Below are 21,192 nucleotides of genomic sequence, written 5' to 3'. Positions count from 1 at the left end.
ACTGTTCATTTAACCCGTTAACATTAAACTGAAATATTATTCAAACTAATACACAAAATATTATAATATCATTAAAATCAACTACATCGCTTAGTAACTGAATTTTATAATCTGTCCACAAACTATAAAAAAATATTTTTATCTTCTAACAATATATGAAAATAGTATAATATTCTTTAAACTTAGATTTGATATATAATAAATAAAAATGCAACAAAATTTATTTAATCTTAAAGACAAATTATAATATTTAGTGGATTTAATATACCACCTATTTTAAAACTAATATTTTGAAATGCAAAATTTGTTTTGGTGAATATTAAAAAATTAGAATTATAATTCATTCATACCGAATTAATCCGTTTACTTGTTTGTACTGGATTAAAATATAAAACTAATTATAATAGGCATCAATAAATCTCACTTCAATATTAATTTTTTATTCTAAAAATTATTTTTTCATGTCATTTTTTGGTAAAAAATAATTTAAAATAAATTTCATATATAATGAAATAAATATAGCAAATTAAAGTAAAAAATATTTCACCATTTTTAAATATTATAAATTTTAGTTTTGACTTTTATATTATTTAATTGTGAAAACAAAATATTTTCATGTTTTTTAATTAAATATACTTTATGATATTATTTAAAACAAAAATATAAAAACTATCATATTTTAAAATTCAGAAACAAAGACTTTCCATATTTTTGTCAATAAATTTGAAAGATAACTATATCCTTTTTTAATTTAATTATTCTTTGATATTTGTAATGATATATCATGTAATATTTTACAAAATAAAATTTATATTTAAAAATGTCTACTTAAATAATAATATAGAAATGAGTTACGTACACAATATTGTATTGTTATTAACTACAAAAAATAATATCCCTATAGTGGATAAATATCCATTTTCTGTCTATATATACACATATCCCATTCTCTTAACTCTTACATCCAACAAAAAAAAAACTATATTCAGCGAGAAAAAAAAAAACCAAAAGATGAACTTCATCTCTGATCAGGTAAAGAAACTCTCCGACACGAAAACGGCGGAGCCGGAGCACAACAAGCCCGTCGAAGGAACCGAAACAACCAATAGACCAGCTTCCTCCGCCGAGGTCATGGCTAGTGCCAAGATTGTAGCCGAAGCTGCTCAAGCCGCAGCTCGTAACGAATCCGACAAACTCGACAAGGGTAAAGTCGCCGGAGCCAGCGCTGATATCTTAGACGCCGCCGAGAAGTACGGTAAGCTCGATGAAAAAAGCGGTGCTGGTCAGTACCTCGAGAAGGCCGAGAAGTATCTCAACGAGTACGAATCTACACACTCTACTTCCGGCGCCGGTGCTCCTCCTCCGGCGGCGGCGAGTCATGATGATCCGGCGGCGGCGAGTCATGAGGAGCCGGCAGCTAAGAAAGCCGATGAAGAGTCTGGTGGTGGCTTGGGAGGTTATGCAAAGATGGCTCAAGGTTTCATGAAGTGATTTGTGATCTTTATTTGTAGTTTTATTCATGCGCGTAATAATAAGATTAAATAACTAAGTACGCTAATTAGTAATTATGTTGCATCGTTTAGTATGGTCGTATGATGTAATAATAACTTTGGAGATCATGAATCTATCCTTGTTATGTCAGAAAAAAAATTTGTGTTTATGCTAAATTTTATTGCTGCTCATAAAACCAAAATTAGAGAGTGAAAATGGTTCTCTCGGATTCGAATTGATTATATTCTATATCATTGGATTCATAAATTTAAAAATATGTTTCCTCCGGTTCCTCAAATTACATGTTTCAATTTTTATTTTACTGGTGACTATGTTTCATTTTCTTTTCTAATTTACTGATACCAGTTAAAATTCCAATAAAATTGGTAACTTCAAATCTTCAATTAGTAGAGAGCACTTAGATATGTTAATGCGACTCATTTACTTGATTTGTGTCAAAATTATTAAACATACAAAGACAAGGATTATACTTGAAGAAACAGAGATGTTAAATACATGAATGCCAATTACTTAACTGTACTTAACAATCTACATTCGCTCATTAATCCTTTCATAATACAAACACCTAGAGTTATCCATAATTCTCTCAGTTCCACGCAAAATCTGATTACACCTTTCATGTCTAGATTCAGGCACAAAATCTATCAGCTCAACTAAAGGATCTGTTATTACAAGAGAGCTGTTAAACTTGTCTCTCCCAGGAACAACATGCTTCTCCCAGAAATCAACAAGCGTTAGTTTCATATCTCCCCAAAACACAGAATCTCTCTCAATCCTAAACAAGCTACTCCCATTAACAGTCCAACAATACAAATCCAACCAATCTCTATCCATAATCTCCATCAAACCCTGAGCTTGTGGAACATAGTGCCAAGGAACTTTCTTCCACGGACAAGCCTGTGTTTTATCTCCGTCGTAAAAAGGACATTTCACTTCGAGCACGCCTTTTGAGCACGACCCATCTTTACCCACCACGAGAATGTCTGCATCAGACGAAGCTCCTAACCAGTTTACATCATCATCTTCTTCTTCTAAGGCTACGAATTCAGGCAAGAGAAAGTAATGTCCTGTTATTGCGTGGTATCTTTTGAGTGCTTCTTTCTCTTTGAAATTGGTCCAACACGTGGCTGCGTTGCCTGAAAATGGCTCTGACGCTCCGATTGTCTCTAACCAGAGCTGGACTCTACGGTTAGGCCAAAACCCAATTGCTTGAGCAAAAGTACTCGATGTCAATCGGTTTCTTCTCTGGTTTTCCCAGTTTTTACGCCAATGCTGCATACAAGGCGCCTTTGTAAATGAAAAATTCGAGCTCAAGATCTCGGAGTTGCTGCTGCTGCTGAATCTTCTTCTAATTTCTCCTCGGTGGATCGGTTTGACGCGGAAACAGTCTTCGAGAAGAAGATAATCACTGCAATTTACAAAAATTGAAGCTTTTGAAACAACAAATCACGAATTTAAATCTTACAAAACAAAATAAAAAGAAGCTAAAAACCGAAAATTGACCTTAAAATCTTGCAAGAGGTACGAGAAAACATGCTTGAGACAGTCCCAAAACCAAAGAGGACGAAAGGGGAAGGCTAAACAAAATTCCAGCTTGTCGGAGATATGAGATTTTGTGTAAACTGTAAAAAGGTCTTTCAGTATATATGTGGGACCTATGTTGACGAGAACCAGAAGCAACATTCCAGAATTACCCTTGTGACATCACCCTACGATACGCAAAGCAACATCGTTGGGCCATATACTATTTGCAAAGGTACTGAAATAGGCCCACACACTAATTACGTGAACCGAACCGAAGTGAATTGAAACTCGGTTTGATATTGAAATCGAACACTAATAGAAAAAAAACTGAATGATGAAAATTTTATGAATAAAAATATCTTCATCTTCATGTATATCACCAAGCTGGAAAATAAAAAATTCCTCGATGAAAATCTCTATCAAACAAAACAGTCTGAAATTATCTCTCTCTTCTCTCTATACGACAACGATTATTGAAAAGAATTGATTGGAGGAAAATAGTTATATAAATAAAAGTTACAATTATTCCTCTTCTTGTCACGTGTATGGCGCGTGTGATGATGATGGACGTTGGTTACTTGCAGCTGCAGTTGAAGTTGAAGGACATCGTTGTCTTCTCGGCCTTCTTGTCATTTTACCCCAACCTGCGAAGCTTCTATCTTCTAAAACCATTTCAACTTCACCATTCTTGCTGCTTTGATTTCCCACATATTGTTCAACCGAGGGACAAGGAGCTGGAACCGGGAAATAAACCGGTTCAGGGATTGTTATGACCCGTCTTGGTCTTCCTCTTGAACCAGTTTTCTTCCTTGCTAAACCGGTTGGAGTCCAGGAGCTTCCCGTTGCTCTCATGAACCCATCAAACATCTGAATGTCTTCTGTTACTTCGTGTTTCGAAAGAGACAGAAGCCCCGGGAGAATGTCTCTTTGGAAGTCTCGTCTCTGTTTTCCTTTTCTCGCGTTTCCTCTTCTCGGTCTTTGGCTCGTGACCATCGCTGTTCCACAAGTTTCCTCCAATCTGAGGTCTTCAGGGACTAATGGCTTAGGCATGTACTCGTCTTCTGTGATCTCATGTAGTTGCAGGGTCATTGACTCGAAGTAATCAATCTCTTCGATAGAACGCGCTTGATTCCTCGAGAAAGAAGCGAGCTTCTGGTCCAGATTCTCTCTGTGCGTGTCTACTGTTTCTGCAAACCAGTGAAGGATGACGGTTTCTGGAGCTTCTACAACTTCAAGCTCTCTATCTAGACAAGCTGAAGAGATGGCAACTATGGTTTCTGCTGCTAACTTTTCAAACTCGGGCGGGTTCTCCAGAGTTTTTTCCTCAATCGTAGTTTCTCCTGATGGTTTTATTCCAGAGATATCATCTTCTTCTTCATCATCAGACTCAGGAGCTGCAGGAGCTTCTAGATCTATCATTGGTGCCTTTGAATTCAGTCTTGAACTGGTAGGAACTGACCAATTTTCACATTCATCTTCACTGACCAACATGTTAAGATCAATCTGGCACCTATTACTACTACCCGGAAAATTTGTCCTGGTCTGTTCCTCCATTTGCTGATCTTCATCCGAGAGAGGTTCACATGGTTCGTTGATGTCTAGCATCCTAACTTTATGGACTTTATCTCTTTCTGCGTCGGATTGTTCTCTATAAGCAAATCCAGGAATTTTCAAGTTAGCATTGATCTTCTCCGTGACCGGTTTTTTGGAACAAGAACCAGACCTTAAACTCTCAAGCCACAAAAGATTCTGAACATTCTTTCCTGCCTCCTCTTTGTTATCCGAAGGTTTCGAAGAAGAACTCGGAACAGCATCATTACTCTTCAGATTCCATTTCCCATCAGCCACCTCAGAGTTACAAGCAGACTTGGGTTTGATAAGCCATGATAAAGTAGCGTGATGTTCTTCATCCTTTCTGACTTCAACAACAGAAGTATTTGAAAATGTCACATTTAAGTTCAAATCTCTTACAAACTTCACCTCCGAGCCATTTGAATCAATGAATGGATTTGCTGGGGTGTAATCACTTCTTCCTCCATTTGGATAATTATAGCCAGTCCCGGAGAATTTAGATTTCGATGAAGAAGAGCACTCATTGTAAAACATGTTGTGGTTTGACCGAGTGGTATTCCCAGACCCTGAGTTATATCTAGAACTGTTTTCAATCTGTAATCTGTCTCCGAGACACCCTTGTTTCTGAGCACTACCACTCAGCGTGTCAGACAGGTTTAGAACCGGGTATCTCTGCGCTGAAGCAACTCTCTGAGGGAAGCCAAAGCTAGGATTTTGCCAAGAGGAATGTAATTGGTTCCACGGGACAGCAGAATCTGGAGGATTATATGGATATAAGTGTCGTGGTTGATGAGAAGCCAAACTTGATTCATGAATGACTTCGTGACTACTATTAGTATCAGTAGTATCAGCTTCTAAGTCAATAAACGTCCTTTCTCTCCAGAAGACTGCCTTGCTTTGAGGACCAGAATTAGGTAAACCCATTACTCTTTGTGAGCTGTTCATGAAAACTTGCATAGGCTGAGAGGATAAATCCAGTGGCTTGGCCGGTTGAAGAAATGGAGTAGCAGACTTATGTGTATTCCTTTCACTGTATTGATCTGCAAATGGTGGATTTCACATGGAAAACATCGAAAATTAGAAACAATTTTATGTGAAATCCAAAAAGTTGGCATTTACAACTTAGTGTGCATCATCTTACCAATTCTTAAGGGTTGATGTGGCCAGAGTTTGGATTTACCGTTCTCATCTGGATGCAGAACAGGAACATGCTCCCTCACACTGCTCGAGTTCAGGGCTTTTCCGTAGTCGCGAATATGGCCTTGAAATTCGCCATTACGCAAGTGGCCATAAGCAAACTCATTTGTTTCTTGAGCCTTGAATGGTTCGTTCAAATCAGCCAAACCATTGCTTCTACTACTAAACCCACAACCAACTCTCAAACTATCTCCGCGAGGTTCAGTCTTCACAACATCTCCATTAGGAAGCTGACTCGACGTGCCACAATCCCTGTGATCTTTCAACTCTACAACTTCTTCGTTGTCATCAATGTACTCATCAGCCGGAAGACAAAGATCTATCATCTTCTTCCTGATTTTCGTCGGTCTAACCTCCAACATTTCGGCATTTTTGGAACTGGCTCCATTTTGCCATGGAACTGGACCAGCGACCCCTTGAGAATTACTTCCTTTCATGGGAGAATGGCCATTATCTTCAACTACCGACATGGATGGTCTATCGTAAACAGAGTTTGCCAAAGGTAAACTAGGGATTTTCCATCTACGGAAATCATCATTAGTAGCTTGAGATGAACATGATGCCTCAAATTGACCCCATTCTTTGTTCATCTGTTTCCTTTTCAGTTCATCCATCATATCTTTCTGTATCCTGTATACCCGGTGAAGTTCCAAAACCTGGTTAAAGATGAAAATGCAGAAAGATATAATATCAACCAAAAGCTGACAAAGCCAGAAAAAAAAAAACAAGAAAGATCATAGAGAGGAATCATCTACCTGTGTCTTAAAAACAGCTTCGTGTTCAAGCATTGTCCTTCTCACCACATCTTTGTCATACTCGAATGTAGTCTGGGAAGGGAAGCCATTGTAGGACTGATCATTCGCCGAGGTTTTACTGTCACCGTAGAACAATGGCCATCTACAACCGTTAGATTCGTTGTTGAGATCTCTCATAGAGTGATATACGCTTTCACAGTGCACCTTTGTTCCCATTCCTGCCTCACAAAAAACCCAACTTTAGTCTTGAGCTTATCTAATTCAAAGACATTGAAATTGGCCCCCAAATCCTAATCACACAACAAGCATTAACCACATTTCCTCCGGCAAAACAAATACTTTTATAGCTCCCTGAGCTCAGTCTGGTTCCATCACCATAAATCCATTTCTGATTTAGCTTCAACAGTTCCTCAAAAGTCAAAACATTTGCCAAGACAAAGCAATTGTGCGCAGATTTTTCAAACACTATAAATAAGGGTTTTGACTCGGTGATAACTAAAGGTCGTCTTCAAGTGGATGAGTTCTAACACAGACGAGTCAAAATAGGATCTCGGAGAAAATTTTAATCAAGTCAAAATCTAAAGTTAGATTACAAGGAATCTGCAAAATATTAGGACAAGATTGTACCAATATTGACAGAAGAAATGCATTAATCTAGTGAACCTGAATGAAAATTAAGCAGATGAAAATTGAAATCCCCAAATCACCAAACAAACAGAAAATGAAAGAAATAGTAATAAAAATCCAATTTTTAAGAGTTGAGAAAAATTGGGTTTTTACCTCAGACCCACATCCTCTTATCGCCAACGCCTCGATACTTTCTTCAGAAGACAAGAAAAAAATGAGGATTTTACAAGTTTCAACAAAGTGAAATTAGAGAAAAATCTCTGAATCAAAGGCAAAATAAGAAAAATTCGAATCTCTACTGTGAGGGGGATTGAAACCAAAGAAAAAATAAAGTATGGGTATAGTAGTTATAGCGTAAACACCATTAATGGAAAAAATTAGATCGTCATCTTCGATCTACTGGGCCACTCTTCTCTCTCTCTCTCTACTCTCTCTTGTTTCTCTCACCAAACAAAATATTTCCGGAGAGGAAAAGAAATCTCCTTTATTCTTCTTCTGCTTCTGCTTCTTTTTGTGAGCGATAAAAAGAAGTTTGTTTATAGAGAGAAAAAGAAAGATCCCAAAATCACATAAACAAACGACCCTTCTATCAACAGTGACATGAAATTATTTGTCAACATCCGGTCTTCTCTCCCTTTTATTCTCTGCTTTTTCTTCACCTTTTTTTAGTTTTTTTTTTTTTTGGTTCCTCTCTTGGTTAATGTAATAATAAAATAAAATTTATACATTTTAAAGAAAGAGGAAGACGAATATTTTGACTCCTAAAACTTTTCTTTAAAAAATCTAGTTACTCTACTGCTTATAAATTTCTATCAAACTTTAAACAAACCTTTATCTGTTGACAAAAAAAAAATACAAACCTTTATCTGTAGACAAAAAAAAACCTTTATTTAGTTTACATATTGAATAAGATTTCCTAATTTAAAATTATACTGCAGTAGGAGAAAATAAATGCTTAAATGTGAAATACTGAAATGGGTATCTTCTAGGCTCTTTCCATCTTTCTTTGTTTTCTTGCAATGATTTAAAAAGTCATGTATCTAAGTAATTTATTTTATACAGTATATTTAAAAGAAAACATGCTAAATTAACAATTTTAACGAGGATTATTTACTTTGGGTCTTTGTTGTGTTTTGTTACAGATTAAATTTTATGTACTGCAAAAAGATTAGATTAAGGAATTTGCTAGTTTTGGTAAAGAGTTCCACCACTTATTTTTAAAAGTCGAAATAAAAACTGTCTAGATTGAGTGTTCTAGTGGGTTACATACTCGCATCTTTTGAATAAATATATAAAGACTATATTATATATGTTGTAATATAATGATAAGAGGTAAAATGTTGTTTACTAATACTCTGGATATGGTAACATAATAACGGATACTAGCTAGAATAAAATATTAAGGCAAAAACAAACTGAAAATCCAAAACGAACATGTCGTCATGGATAATTTTCGTAAATCCTTGGCCCATTAATTACGCATCCTTAAGTTTAACACATTTTTCTATTAGGCGTCGTCACTATTTCAAACAATAAATATGAATAAAGCTGTAATTAATAAACTATTGACAGCAAACAAAGCGTGGGTCCCGCCGAAAGATCTTCTTTTCTTCTGTAGCTCTATCTCGTTGGCTACTGTGGAATCATTTGTTTCGTTTTTATACCGAGGAATTATAAGTTTATTTAGACTCAGAAATTTTTCGATTGGTGAGCAAATTTGATTTTTGATTATGAGAAAATTAAGTCCCTGTTTTATAAAGGGGAGTTTTGGTACTGATGGGAGGGATCCATGAGCCATAATAGCTCTAAAGTTTTAAAGAATTATAGGGGGAATAAGGACTTAAATTTCTAATTTTAAAAATGCATCTGTTCAGTTGAGGCATAGAGCCATGAAATCCTATGGTAACATTGATACGTTCAGTGTGTGTTGTACCACACTGAATGCCCCCAAAAATATCATTTTCTATTTAATTTTTAGATATTTATTTATTATGAAAATAAATGTTTTAGAGTAATACTTAATAAATACTCATACATTAGTCACTTATTCTAAAAAGAAATAATAGAAGGCAGAATCGAGTATAGTTTGATTCGTATGTATTTTGAACATGGATTTGCATACACTTTCAACATTCAATGTATATTTTTATTCAATAACACGTTATTTTATATCATAATATCATATGTTATTCGTTTATACTCCCTCGTTTCATAATAATTGTCGTTTTAGATTTCATTTTTTGTTTAAAAAAAAATATCATTCTGCATTTTCAATGTAATTTTTTACTATTATTTCTTGTTTCACCCTCATTTAAAAATAATAGTCTTTGTAATTAAATGTTATAAAAGTATATTAATTAGGAGTATATTTGTATATTGTATTAATTTCTTTGTAATTAAATGTCATGATACTTATTATGAAATGGAAGAAATATTAAACACTAAAAACAATGCATAATTTTACGATTTTTTCACCAGTATTAGCAAAAAGTACTGTCCCATGTGTCTAATCCTGAGGGTTTGATTTTCAAAGATGTTTTTGGTATCTAATCCAGGTTCGATTTCCATTGCCAGCATATATATATATATATTATATAAATAGTAATGTGAATTTTTCTGGCCCGTAAAGGAGTAACAAAATAATTATCACTTTTTTCGATCGACGTGACCAAAAAACTCTTCTTTAAATAAAAATCGAACTGTAGATATAAGCACGAATGTTTAAAGTCCTTTATAATTTTCTTGTCTCACACAAACTTTGATATTTCTCAAAACAGTTTCTTGTTTAAGGTATTCGGTCAAAAAACTACCTACGCTCTTCGACGGTTCTGTGGCATGGCATCATTGTGTTTTGTCTCTTATGTCACATACCCACATGGTTAATTCCGTATTTGTATTTTTAGGTAACATCGGAAAATTTAAGACCCTGTTTCATTTTTAATTACTTCAAATCGAAGAATAATACTAAATATAATAGAATAATAATGGGTCGTAGATCTATATGCGTTAAATCGTTAACTATATTTACCGCAAAATATCGGTAGAACATTTTCTTTGACAACAAAAAAATCAGAAATAACTTTTGTTTTTGTCACCTTTTTAAAAGCAGAATTGGAGAATTATGAATACTGGATTAACTTCGATACCATGGTACAACATCTTTATATATCACTCTATATATACAAAGTTAGTAATAAACTAAACCAAATTGATCAAATAACTCGAAGACTTAAATAATATATCGAATCGAAGGGCTTGTATTATTATAAGATATATATACATATATCAATAGATATAATACTTTTATTTGGTTCAAGATAAGTTGGGAATAGACCTTAAAAGTGGTCCAAAGCATACTTTCGGAAATGTCACTCTCATCAGAAAAACAATTAAGATTTATTAACTGAGTATTAGTCAAGGGTCCTATCATAGTTCTCATGGTGTGTCCCACCAAATTGATTTCAATGCGAATCAAAGAGAGAAAAAATAAAAATAATTCCCTAAGTAGATACATATATTGATATATACATGCAAGTATCCAACTGTCATTTTTCTTTAGTATTTGTATCAAACAAAAAATATATTTTCCAGTCACGATAAAAGTCTCATTAAAAACTTTCAAGATTAAATTTAACTAATAATATTGGTTCAAGTCAAAATTTGTCTTCTAATTTATATGAATTAATATGGCATTACTAAAGAAGAAAACTTCAGAAAACTGCAAATTAATTTAGAAATAAAGATTATACAGAAAATATTATGGTGGTTGAAAACTATTGAATTATATGTTACTCTATCGTTAGTCATTATGCAATCGGAAATATTTTGATCACTTAATATTAAAACAAAATAAAACTGGTACTTGAAAAGTAAATTATTTGCCACTCGTCTCCCACTAGCTCCCCTCCATCCACTTTTACAAAAAATAACTATTAAACAAAAATCCCCTCTCGTGACTCGTCTTTAACGTCCATTTTTTAGACTATAATTTTAACAAATTCTAGTTAAATAATTTATCAGTTACGTAAAGATAGTCCCTTTCGAAAAGTTTACATCAATTTTTGAAAAGCATCAAGAACGTAGACAAACCACACTTGTCCGCACAAAACAAAGAACTAAATAAATCGTATTGTAGCCTGAAAAAGTAGATTCCAATAAAATCTATGGCTAATCGAAATCTGTAACAAGTACTTTAAAAAGGAAAAATATCGAGCAACGACGAATTATAGGCTAAATATCTGAGAAAAACAAAACGTGAATCAGTCAGAATTGGTTGTGCATTTGATACAAACGTACTTCACGAAAACTCAGACTGATTCCAACTACATACATCCATTTTGGACTGTTTACTTATGTGTTTCCATCGTTATGATTTGTCTATTGGGGTTTGTGAAAAAATGATGTCAAAATAATTAGAGGTTATGCGTTCGCATTTTGGGGGTGTGACATTGGTGTTAATAAGGACAGATGAAGGCCAGTTTTTTTTTTTTTAAAAAAGGTGTTAATAAGAACAGATAAAAAAACATTAGCAAATTAGACAGGCGACCAATTTGTAGTCGTTCTAGTGGTTTGACCGGTTTATCATAAAAGCTAAAGACCTATGTTTGAGTGTTCAACAATGGTTCTATCATAAACTAAACAATGTTGGAAGTAACAGAAAAATTATAGAATACGTGTAAATATTAGGTTTGAAATTCTCTTGTTATAAAATTGGACACATCCAAACTCATACTAAGGAAGTCCGGCCTAAATGTTTCCGATCCTAATGAAATGCCGTGTTATGAATTATATCAATTTATTATTGACGGATACTCGATAGATTTCGAAGCATGCAACTATATCCACATAATGTAGATATCATTTTTTCGTGAAAAAACAATTGTGTTTATTTTCTCTGTTTTTTTTGTTCTTTTGCTTTTTTTTTTCCTTCTCGATTGATAAATGAGCCCATAGTCAAAATATAGAATTTGGGCCTCAATCACCCCAAAAACAATTGCTATCAGAGGATTCGTAGCTTTCAAATTACCAAACATCGAGCATAAGATATTGATAGACAATTTGTGTGCACAGAAGAGCGAGACATTGACGGTGTAACTGGTGACCTAATTATGCCATATGCAAACGTGAAAATATATCTACTGTCACTATTGTTTGTTCTGAATAAGGCTTTCAATTTTTTTCTGTCATGAACTTCTAACTACACTAGGTGTGTTGTTGTACTGCAATAATAGACAAACAAAAAAATAACAAACTAGGTAAAAGAGGCTTTCAATTCTTTTTTATTTACATCATTTTATTCTAATTTTATTTTCCTTCGATCGTTTTCACGGGCGTGTGACCGTGTGTAGTAAGGCTTATTTATTCCTGATGATATTTATAATATATCAGAAAGGGCCAATCACCGAATTTAGTCGACAAGGACGAGAGAAAAAAGGGAAAAAGATGCTCTGATTCTCACAAACCATGATGAAAGGGGCAAATTCGTCTTTCACTGATATGTGAGTAAGTGGTTTATATGTATTTCTGATTTGAAAAGTACGAATCGGAATCCAAGATTCGTGGACACAGATCGTTTTATAGGGATTAGAAAGACAAACAAATGTTTTATTTTATTTGTCTCTAGATAGTAGAGAGCAACAGTACATCTAACTCTTGTTTGCCATGTTTACCCTTCTAATGATGGGCCATGTAATCTGATTTCTCCAATTTACACAAAAAAAAAATGTTAATATATATATTTTTTTTTTACCTCATTAGTCATTCGTATAATGCGGATAAAACAAATGACGTATTATGAGTTTTCTAACATGTGATATAAACATGTAGCTACATATAATTTTCAATAAGTGTCGAGAAAATCGACTTATACTAACATCTATATAAAACTTATTACTCCACGCACAATATGGATAAGGGCCTAGCTGCTTTTACTCCAATACTTAGATGATAAATTCTCTTTGTCTCATTTTCTTTTTGCAGATGATAGAACATCAGACGATAAACACCTGGTAACATTGGTCTCATCTCAGACCGTACAACTGAATATCAGATAGTTTAATCCAACGGTGAAGAAACGCTCTATTTTTTTTTATAACTTTTGAAGCCCATCTCAATTACAAATGAAAAAGAAAAACCCTAGAAAGGCTCGTTGGTATAAAAGCCCAGAAGAAAACGCCACTTTCGCTTTCTCGGTCATCTATTTGGATCCGTTTCGTCTGTGACAAAAAAAAAAATAATCTTCCATCGTTTTTCCTCGCCGAAGCTCCAGTCATCTTTCCCTCTGCAACCATGTCAGACGAGGAGCATCATTTTGAGTCTAGCGACGCCGGAGCTTCCAAAACTTACCCGCAACAAGCTGGAACCATCCGTAAAAATGGTTACATCGTTATCAAGGGTCGTCCCTGCAAGGTTCTTTCCCAAATATTTCCTTCATTCTCTGATCTTAGATCTGTTGATTATTCGGCGATCTCTGTGCTTGTGTTTTTGTATCTCCAAGGTGATTCGGTTGGATTGTGTCTTGTGATCCTTGTCAAATTTCTATCTTATTGCACTTTCTTCCTTAATTTTACCGTCAGATTATCAGTATGTGTAGTTTCAATCTCGTTCGATTAGATCAGGTTTAGGATCATTTCTTATCTGTAAGTAGATGTTTTGTACGCAAATGGCACGAAAAGCAGCTGCTATTATGATTTTTGATTTGACAGAAAACGATTTATCAGGAGATTTGATTCGTCTGCATGATTAAACACAAGTGCTAAGATTCTTGCATGCTATATGTTGTTTGTGATATAGTTTTTTCTCAACCTCTGATTCCTTAACAAGAGAAAGAGATCTAACTAATGTTGGCGTTGCAGGTTGTTGAGGTTTCAACATCAAAGACCGGCAAGCATGGTCATGCGAAATGTCACTTTGTCGCTATTGACATCTTCACCAGCAAGAAGCTTGAAGATATCGTTCCTTCTTCCCACAATTGTGATGTATGTGCGAGCTTCTTCTTTGATTTAGCAGTGTCTTTGATTCCCTGCATTTGAAGTTTCTTAAGCTGCTTATATTGAATTGGGTTTTCAGGTTCCTCACGTCAACCGTACCGATTATCAGCTGATTGACATTTCCGAAGATGGATATGTATGTGTGCTTAATAACCATCCCTTTTGGCCCTTTTTATATTCTTTGCATCTAAATTGTTTAGTAAGTTTTTCTTGTTGTAATGATCATCTTTCAGGTCAGCTTGTTGACTGACAATGGTAGCACCAAGGATGACCTCAAGCTCCCTACTGATGATGCTCTGCTCCAACAGGTTATGTCTTACTTCAGACTTTTTGTATCTGAAGATTTAAGAGTGTTCTTTACGTCCGATTTTCTGAAACTAGTTTACCTGATTGGTGTGAAATGAAACAGATCAAGAGTGGGTTTGAGGATGGAAAAGATCTAGTGGTGAGTGTGATGTCAGCCATGGGAGAGGAACAGATCAATGCCCTCAAGGACATTGGTCCCAAGTGAAAATCACTAAACCTATTGTTGTGTATCAACAATGGCGTTTATAGGAGCAGGAGGTTACTGTTTTATGAACCTTTTAATTATAATTTATGTGACTTCCGCTCTCTCTCTCTCTCTGTTTTTCTTCCCTTTATTATGTAAACTTCTTCTCTTCTTATTCCTTCTTCAGGAGGTCAGAAATTATCTTGTGTTTTGGTTTCTCTACTTTGGAATGTCTAACATTTTGTTACTAATGTCTCATCGTCTTCAACTTTTTCTATAATATGTTTCTTTTTTATGTTTGAATTTTTTGGATGCCCAGATGTCAACCGCTCCCACACATATGATTATTGCCTTTATGCGCCAAGTCTTTACTCGTGGGTATAGGTAGAAACGTAGAAGCAATACCAAAATAGGAAAATTTAATATAATTAACGATATATGCGACCTAAATTCAAGAGACGAGAGTATATTATTAACTAGTTCAACCTCTTTTGGTGAGATTGTTTTGGTTTTAGCTGGATATAATAAATGTAAAAAAGATTAAATTTTTGCTATAGTAAATGATTTTTCAGAAGAACAACAATTATATATAGTAAAAGTTAATGGGTAATTACTCTTTAGGTAATTCCTAAAATATTACTTATATCTTTTTTTTTTGGTCGAAAGTATTACACTAGAAGAAAACACCTCATTTACAACGACCATATTCGTTGTAAATTTGTTGTAAATGAGTGTTTGCATCGATTTTACGACAAAAATCAAATCGTCACGATCGTCGTAAATCAAATTTCGTCGTAAATTCGTTGTAATTAGCGACGATTTATATTCGTCGCTAAACGATTTTACAACGATTTTTCAAATTTTTTTATTTTTTATTTTTAATTTTTTACAATGATTTTACAACGATTTTTATTATTTTTTTTATTTTTACGACGATTTTACAACGATTTTTTTTTTTTAATTTTTACAACAAATTTACAACGATTTTATTATTTTTCCGGCGATGGTGACTCTGGTGGTGATAGCTCCTCCGACGGTGGTGGCTCCTCCGGCGGCGGTGGCTCCTCCGGCGGCGGTGGTCGCTGGTGGTGGTCGCCGGTGATTGTCGTTGATCGTCGATGGTCGCTGGTGGTCGCCGGTGGTCGCCGGTGGTGGTCGCTGTTGATCGCCGTTGGTGATCCGTGGTGGCCGGTGGTTACTCTGATGATAGTGATACACTGATTGTTTAATAGTTATGAGTATGTATATATATACTAGAACAAATTTTCCAAAACTAGACTTTGTATCTTTTATGAAATCGTTGTAAAATCGTTGCAATTTACGACGATTTGATTTTTTTAATAATAATTTTTTTTTTTTAAAAATTAAAAATTAAAAGTTAAAAAAATAAATCGTCGTAAAATCGTTGTAATTTACGACGATTTGATTTTTTTTTTTAATTTTTTTTTTGAAAAAATCGTCGTAAATTGCAACGATTTTACGACGATTTAATTTTTTTAAAATTATTAATTTCTAAAAACAAAATATCGTCGTAAAAACGGTTTTACAACGATTTTCTTTGCAACGAATTAACGACGATTGTGTGCTAAATCGTCGTTAATTTGCGACGACAATAATTCGTTGTAAAAAATCGTTGGTAACTCTGTCTTTTCTTGTAGTGTTAGACCATCTTTAATGGGAGGATTTTAGAAGAAGCTCTTTATATTATATGTATAGAAAATAATAATTAAATATTATAGAGGTTTTTAAAATAGGAGAGAGGATATCCAAAATCTCTTGTTTCAGAACCTCTTTTTTATGTATTTAAAGACTCTTCTATTTATTTTGTACATGATTTTATTTTATATTATTGTTTTAAGAACTCTTACACTGTTTTCAATAACCCATGGTTGGAGATGATCTTACTTATATTATAATCGATAGATACACGTACAAATTTCTGACCAAAAAGAAAAAGAAAAATACAAAGAGCAATAGAGCATACATATTTAGGCCAGTCTAATATTTAATACTAAAAAAGCTTTGTATATTTTTTGAAAATAGATAGTAGTTGATACTTGATAATTATCTTTTTCAGAGGGTTGAGTTACGTTGTAGCTACCATATTTATGGTGGCAATAAATGAAAGGATTTTACCACTAGCGCCTACGTGTGTCCCACATAATATCATAAGAATGTTTATATTATCTTATATTGCTCTAGCTCTTCCAAAGTCAAATGTCTCTTCAAATATCATGTTGCTAGTTTTGACCCGCCTCACGTTTCCTCCTACTACAAAGACACACCCAAAAGTCCAACCAAAGAAATTGGTATATAAATATCATTTGCAGTCACATGAAAAAATTTCACAAAATATAACATGTAAACATGTAGTTATATAGTTGATCTACTAATAAATTAATACTAATAATCATATGGAATTAGTATTATCTCAGACGAACCATACGATTAGGCTAATTCGACAGCCCATTAAGATATAAAATGGGCCTTCAAAAAGGGAAACTGCCTGTCATTTCCTGATTTGTACAACGTGGAGTAGCTGTGGCCTTGTCCCAGTGCCTTCTTCACTCCAGGTTCATCGTACATTCCAAGACCGACGCTTTTGTAAAGGTGAAACCTAAACTGATTAAATCGAATATCTATCTAATTTATATCAATTTGGTACAATTTCATATTTTCTTTTCTATCTCCCATATTATACTTTTAGTTTAAGGATCTCACAGTAATAATTTAGTTTCAGGTTTGTTGGCTATGAGACAAAATTTCGTGCAAGAGTTTCATAACAAAATTTTCGATTCGATTTAAAATCTCTTAAAATGTACAAAGGTGGTTAAATTAAAACTTCACTGCAGTCTCATAATGTTAAAAATATTATTTTTGAGATTTTAACATATTGTAAATTCTGGAAAGACTGATCTATTATTTTTTTAAATGATCTCTTTACATATTATATACATTAAATTTCAAAAGCAGTTTTTTCCTACATTTCAATTTTTTTAATTAAATGTGTACAAAATGACAGAAAAATATACTAATCTTCCAATATCGACTGTTTTTAACATTTTTTACAGTTTTCTACTGCCTCCTTATAAATTAGATGTTGGGGGCAAAAAGTTGGTATCCCTTAGTAATACTGATAGCTACAATACATTTCGAAATAAGTTATTCATTTTCTGAAAATTAATCAAACTAAAGTAATTTAACTAGTAAGAAAAAAAAACTAAAGTGATTTAACTAGTAAGAAAAAAATTAAAGTACTTTTAAGTTTTAACACAAGAAGAAAAACAAAATGGAGAGAGAAGCTTCTTTTGCATATCTGCAGCGTGGACTTTTATACAGCGAGAACGCAAAAGTTTTAATCTTTTATGTTCCCAGATCCGTTTTAAGAACAGAAAAGAAAAAACTCGAAATCTCCATTAAAAACAAGTGAAAAAAACGGCAAAAAAGCGTAGCGAAACACGACACGGATTCACACAGACAGATATATACAAAAAGGATTTTCAGATAGAGAAGAAAAAAAAAGTTTCTTTTTTTGTTTTGATTATTGGGTTGTTAGTTTTTTTTCTTTCTTTTCTTTCTTCTTCCCCTTTTTCTGTGTGTTAATTTTGGGGATCGATGTCGGAAAAGGAAGAACTTCCGTCGACATCGAAGTCCACCGGAGCTCCGTCGCGACCGACTTTATCTCTTCCTCCACGGCCGTTTAGTGAGATGTTCTTCAACGGTGGCGTTGGATTCAGCCCTGGTCCGATGACTCTGGTCTCAAATATGTTCTCCGACTCCGATGAGTTTAGGTCTTTCTCTCAGCTCCTTGCCGGAGCCATGGCTTCTCCGGCGGCTGCAGCTGCTGCCTCCGCCGCCGCTGCGACAGCTAGCGATGGGAATAACAGCTCCAGCGGTGATGTTGACCCGAGATTCAAGCAGAATAGACCCACCGGTTTGATGATTTCGCAGTCTCCGTCGATGTTCACCGTACCGCCGGGGTTAAGTCCGGCGATGTTGTTGGATTCACCGAGCTTCTTGGGTCTTTTCTCTCCCGTTCAGGTTTAGATTCATCAACAAATTTTGTTTTTTTGGGTTAAAAGTTTGAAATTCTATTTATGGAAACTTGTATGTTTATGGCTTTTTTTTTTGTTGAGTTGTTTCTTGTTGTTGCTTGGTTGGCTGCTCAGGGAAAAAGAAACACGTTTTATTAGCAAATCTAGCTAAATTCTAACAAATTTGTAACCATTTGGCTGGAAAATAGAAGAAATGAAAAAACTTTCATACCTTCTTCATTTGAGGTCAAAATTGGAGAAAAAATCAGATTAGAGTTGAATTGGGGTTTATTAGAGAGATTTGGGATTTTCTCATAGAGGAAGGAAGGAACTTTGCAGCTCAAGCTGTATTGAAAAGGTAGGAACTTTTAGAGATCAAGAGAGAACGAATTGTGCTTGTGGATCAGATAGACACATACTCATCAAGATTTGGGCTTGCTCAAGGTTTATACAATAAGATCCCTCAGGAGATTTCTTGTTGCCCTATCCAAAAACCCTGTTCTTGTGACCTCATTTGTTTGATTCTGGAACAATATATTTTCATTTTCGTTAAATTGGTTCCTTTAGACAGGCCTCTGCTATTCTCTTTTAGGCAGGTCTCTGCTGGTTTCATTTCTCTGCTTCTCCTCTGTCTTGACTGTGAATCAATGGACCTAGTGTGCTCGGATTTGTGTTCCCGGTTCTTTTGCTAACCCGAAAAAATGTAACAAATGTGCAGGGATCGTATGGAATGACACATCAGCAAGCTCTAGCACAAGTCACTGCTCAAGCAGTTCAAGCCAATGCCAATATACAACCACAAACCGAGTACCCTCCTTCCTCTCAGGTTCAATCATTTTCATCAGGTCAACCTCAGATCCCGACCTCAGCTCCTGATTCTTCACTACTAGCTCAAAGAGAAACTCCAGATATAAAAATCATCGAGCACAGGTCACAACAGCCTCTAAATGTTGACAAACCAGCAGATGATGGCTATAACTGGAGAAAGTATGGGCAAAAGCAAGTTAAAGGCAGCGAGTTTCCTCGGAGCTATTACAAGTGCACGAATCCTGGATGTCCCGTGAAGAAGAAGGTTGAGAGATCTCTTGATGGACAAGTAACGGAAATCATCTACAAAGGTCAGCACAATCACGAACCTCCTCAAAACACGAAGCGTGGAAACAAAGATAATCTAAATGGGAGTTTGATTAATAACAATCGCGGGAGTTCTGAATTGGCTGCATCACAGTATCAAACCGGTAGCTTTAACAAGACCAAGAGGGAACAACACGAAGCAGCAAGTCAAGCTACGACAGAGCAAGGGTCTGAGGCAAGTGACAGCGAGGAAGTCGGTAATGGAGAGACTGGTGTGAGAGAGAAAGTTGAAGACGAGCCTGATCCCAAGAGAAGGTAAGAATTTAAAGCTTTGTTTTGGTGATGATTTGTGACCCATTTTTTTGTTCGGTTTTTGATGAGAGGAGATATTCGAATGTGCAGAAGTACAGAAGTTCGGGTTACGGAACCAGCTGCTACTGTTGCTGCTGCTTCACATCGAACTGTAACAGAGCCTAGAATTATTGTCCAAACGACAAGTGAAGTTGATCTTTTGGATGATGGTTATAGGTGGCGCAAATATGGACAGAAAGTTGTCAAAGGGAATCCTTATCCGAGGTAATACACGAAAACTCATCGATTGGTCAAGTTATTACACTCTTTGAACGGTGGATAGGAGTGACCAATATAGTATTTTTTTCTTAAAACATTCCTGTAAATATTCTCTTTTTTGATCCACAGGAGTTACTACAAGTGCACAACACAGGGATGTGGAGTGAGGAAACATGTAGAGAGAGCAGCAACAGATCCAAAAGCTGTAGTAACAACATATGAAGGAAAACATAACCATGATCTTCCAGCAGCTAAATCAAGCAGCCATGCCGCTGCAGCGGCACAGTTAAGGCCTGAAAATAGACATAACTTAAATCAGCAGCAGCAGCCCGTTGCACGTCTAAGGCTGAAAGAAGAGCAAATAACTTGAGAGAAGAAAACTCTGTACATCTCTATCAACTCAACTTCCACTCTGATATTTTTCGTGACAAAGTTTTCAGCTTTGATGGAATCTTTTTGGTTGAAGCTGAAGATTTGTTGCGAACAGGTTTCTACATCCACCTTTCTGAATGAGAAAGAGCTTCAGAAGCAGCTGTTCTTGCATGTTCTGGTGTAAAATTTGAAGCTTTATAGGTTTTTTCAGATTTCTGTGTTCTTATGTGAATTCTTTTGTACATGAGGAAGAAAATTACAGGGGGGGTTTTGTGTTGTATCTTTGTGTTATTGTTTCAGTTTATAGATTTTACATTTGTGGATGAAATTCTGTTGTAATGTCAAACTCTGTTTTTTTTTTTTTTTTTTTTTTTGTTTACTACCATATTATTACAGAATAGTTATTGACTTAAATTGCTTGCTTTTGTTTTGCTCATAGTCATTTCTTAGTGAAATATACGGAGCAATTGTTGCTT

The 21,192-nt window shown here is 34.9% G+C and overlaps 5 protein-coding genes across 6 annotated transcripts; 3 read left to right on the top strand and 2 right to left on the bottom strand.

Moving 5' to 3' along the window:
* The first annotated feature begins 946 nt into the window (after positions 1-946).
* On the top strand, positions 947-1,677 carry LOC18993484 (nodulin-related protein 1). Its single transcript, XM_006417014.2, has one exon. The coding sequence runs from the start codon at positions 1,012-1,014 to the stop codon at positions 1,489-1,491; it is 480 nt and encodes a 159-aa protein (XP_006417077.1). The 5' UTR covers positions 947-1,011; the 3' UTR covers positions 1,492-1,677.
* Positions 1,678-2,019: 342 nt separating this feature from the next.
* On the bottom strand, positions 2,020-3,115 carry LOC18993483. The gene is made up of 2 exons (XM_006417013.2): positions 3,016-3,115; positions 2,020-2,920 (listed from the first exon to the last, which is right to left on the bottom strand). The coding sequence occupies exons 1-2, from the start codon at positions 3,045-3,047 to the stop codon at positions 2,041-2,043; spliced, it is 912 nt and encodes a 303-aa protein (XP_006417076.1). The 5' UTR covers positions 3,048-3,115; the 3' UTR covers positions 2,020-2,040.
* Positions 3,116-3,401: 286 nt separating this feature from the next.
* On the bottom strand, positions 3,402-7,810 carry LOC18993482. The gene is made up of 4 exons (XM_006417012.2): positions 7,341-7,810; positions 6,561-6,778; positions 5,750-6,461; positions 3,402-5,648 (listed from the first exon to the last, which is right to left on the bottom strand). The coding sequence occupies exons 2-4, from the start codon at positions 6,774-6,776 to the stop codon at positions 3,574-3,576; spliced, it is 3,003 nt and encodes a 1,000-aa protein (XP_006417075.1). The 5' UTR covers positions 6,777-6,778; positions 7,341-7,810; the 3' UTR covers positions 3,402-3,573.
* A 5,565-nt stretch (positions 7,811-13,375) lies between these two features.
* On the top strand, positions 13,376-14,917 carry LOC18993481 (eukaryotic translation initiation factor 5A-1). Its single transcript, XM_006417011.2, has 5 exons — positions 13,376-13,595; positions 14,042-14,164; positions 14,256-14,312; positions 14,410-14,484; positions 14,586-14,917. Exons 1-5 carry the CDS (start codon positions 13,476-13,478, stop codon positions 14,685-14,687), a joined length of 477 nt encoding a protein of 158 aa, XP_006417074.1. The 5' UTR covers positions 13,376-13,475; the 3' UTR covers positions 14,688-14,917.
* Positions 14,918-18,074: 3,157 nt separating this feature from the next.
* On the top strand, positions 18,075-21,141 carry LOC18993480 (probable WRKY transcription factor 4). 2 transcript variants are annotated; one of them, XM_024152421.1, is made up of 5 exons: positions 18,075-18,707; positions 19,419-20,089; positions 20,177-20,350; positions 20,474-20,728; positions 20,832-21,141. In XM_024152421.1, exons 1-4 carry the CDS (start codon positions 18,282-18,284, stop codon positions 20,712-20,714), a joined length of 1,512 nt encoding a protein of 503 aa, XP_024008189.1. In that variant the 5' UTR covers positions 18,075-18,281; the 3' UTR covers positions 20,715-20,728; positions 20,832-21,141. The 2 variants fall into 2 exon arrangements, with proteins under 2 accessions (XP_024008189.1, XP_006417073.1); XM_006417010.2 differs by having other exon boundaries at positions 18,076-18,707; positions 20,474-21,141.
* The last annotated feature ends 51 nt before the right edge of the window (positions 21,142-21,192 follow it).

This window comes from Eutrema salsugineum, unplaced genomic scaffold, assembly GCF_000478725.1.
Source record: "Eutrema salsugineum unplaced genomic scaffold, Eutsalg1_0 scaffold_5, whole genome shotgun sequence".
Taxonomy (NCBI): domain Eukaryota; kingdom Viridiplantae; phylum Streptophyta; class Magnoliopsida; order Brassicales; family Brassicaceae; genus Eutrema; species Eutrema salsugineum.
The sequence above is the reverse complement of the archived record's forward strand: the minus strand, read 5'-3'. Positions and strand labels throughout refer to the sequence as shown.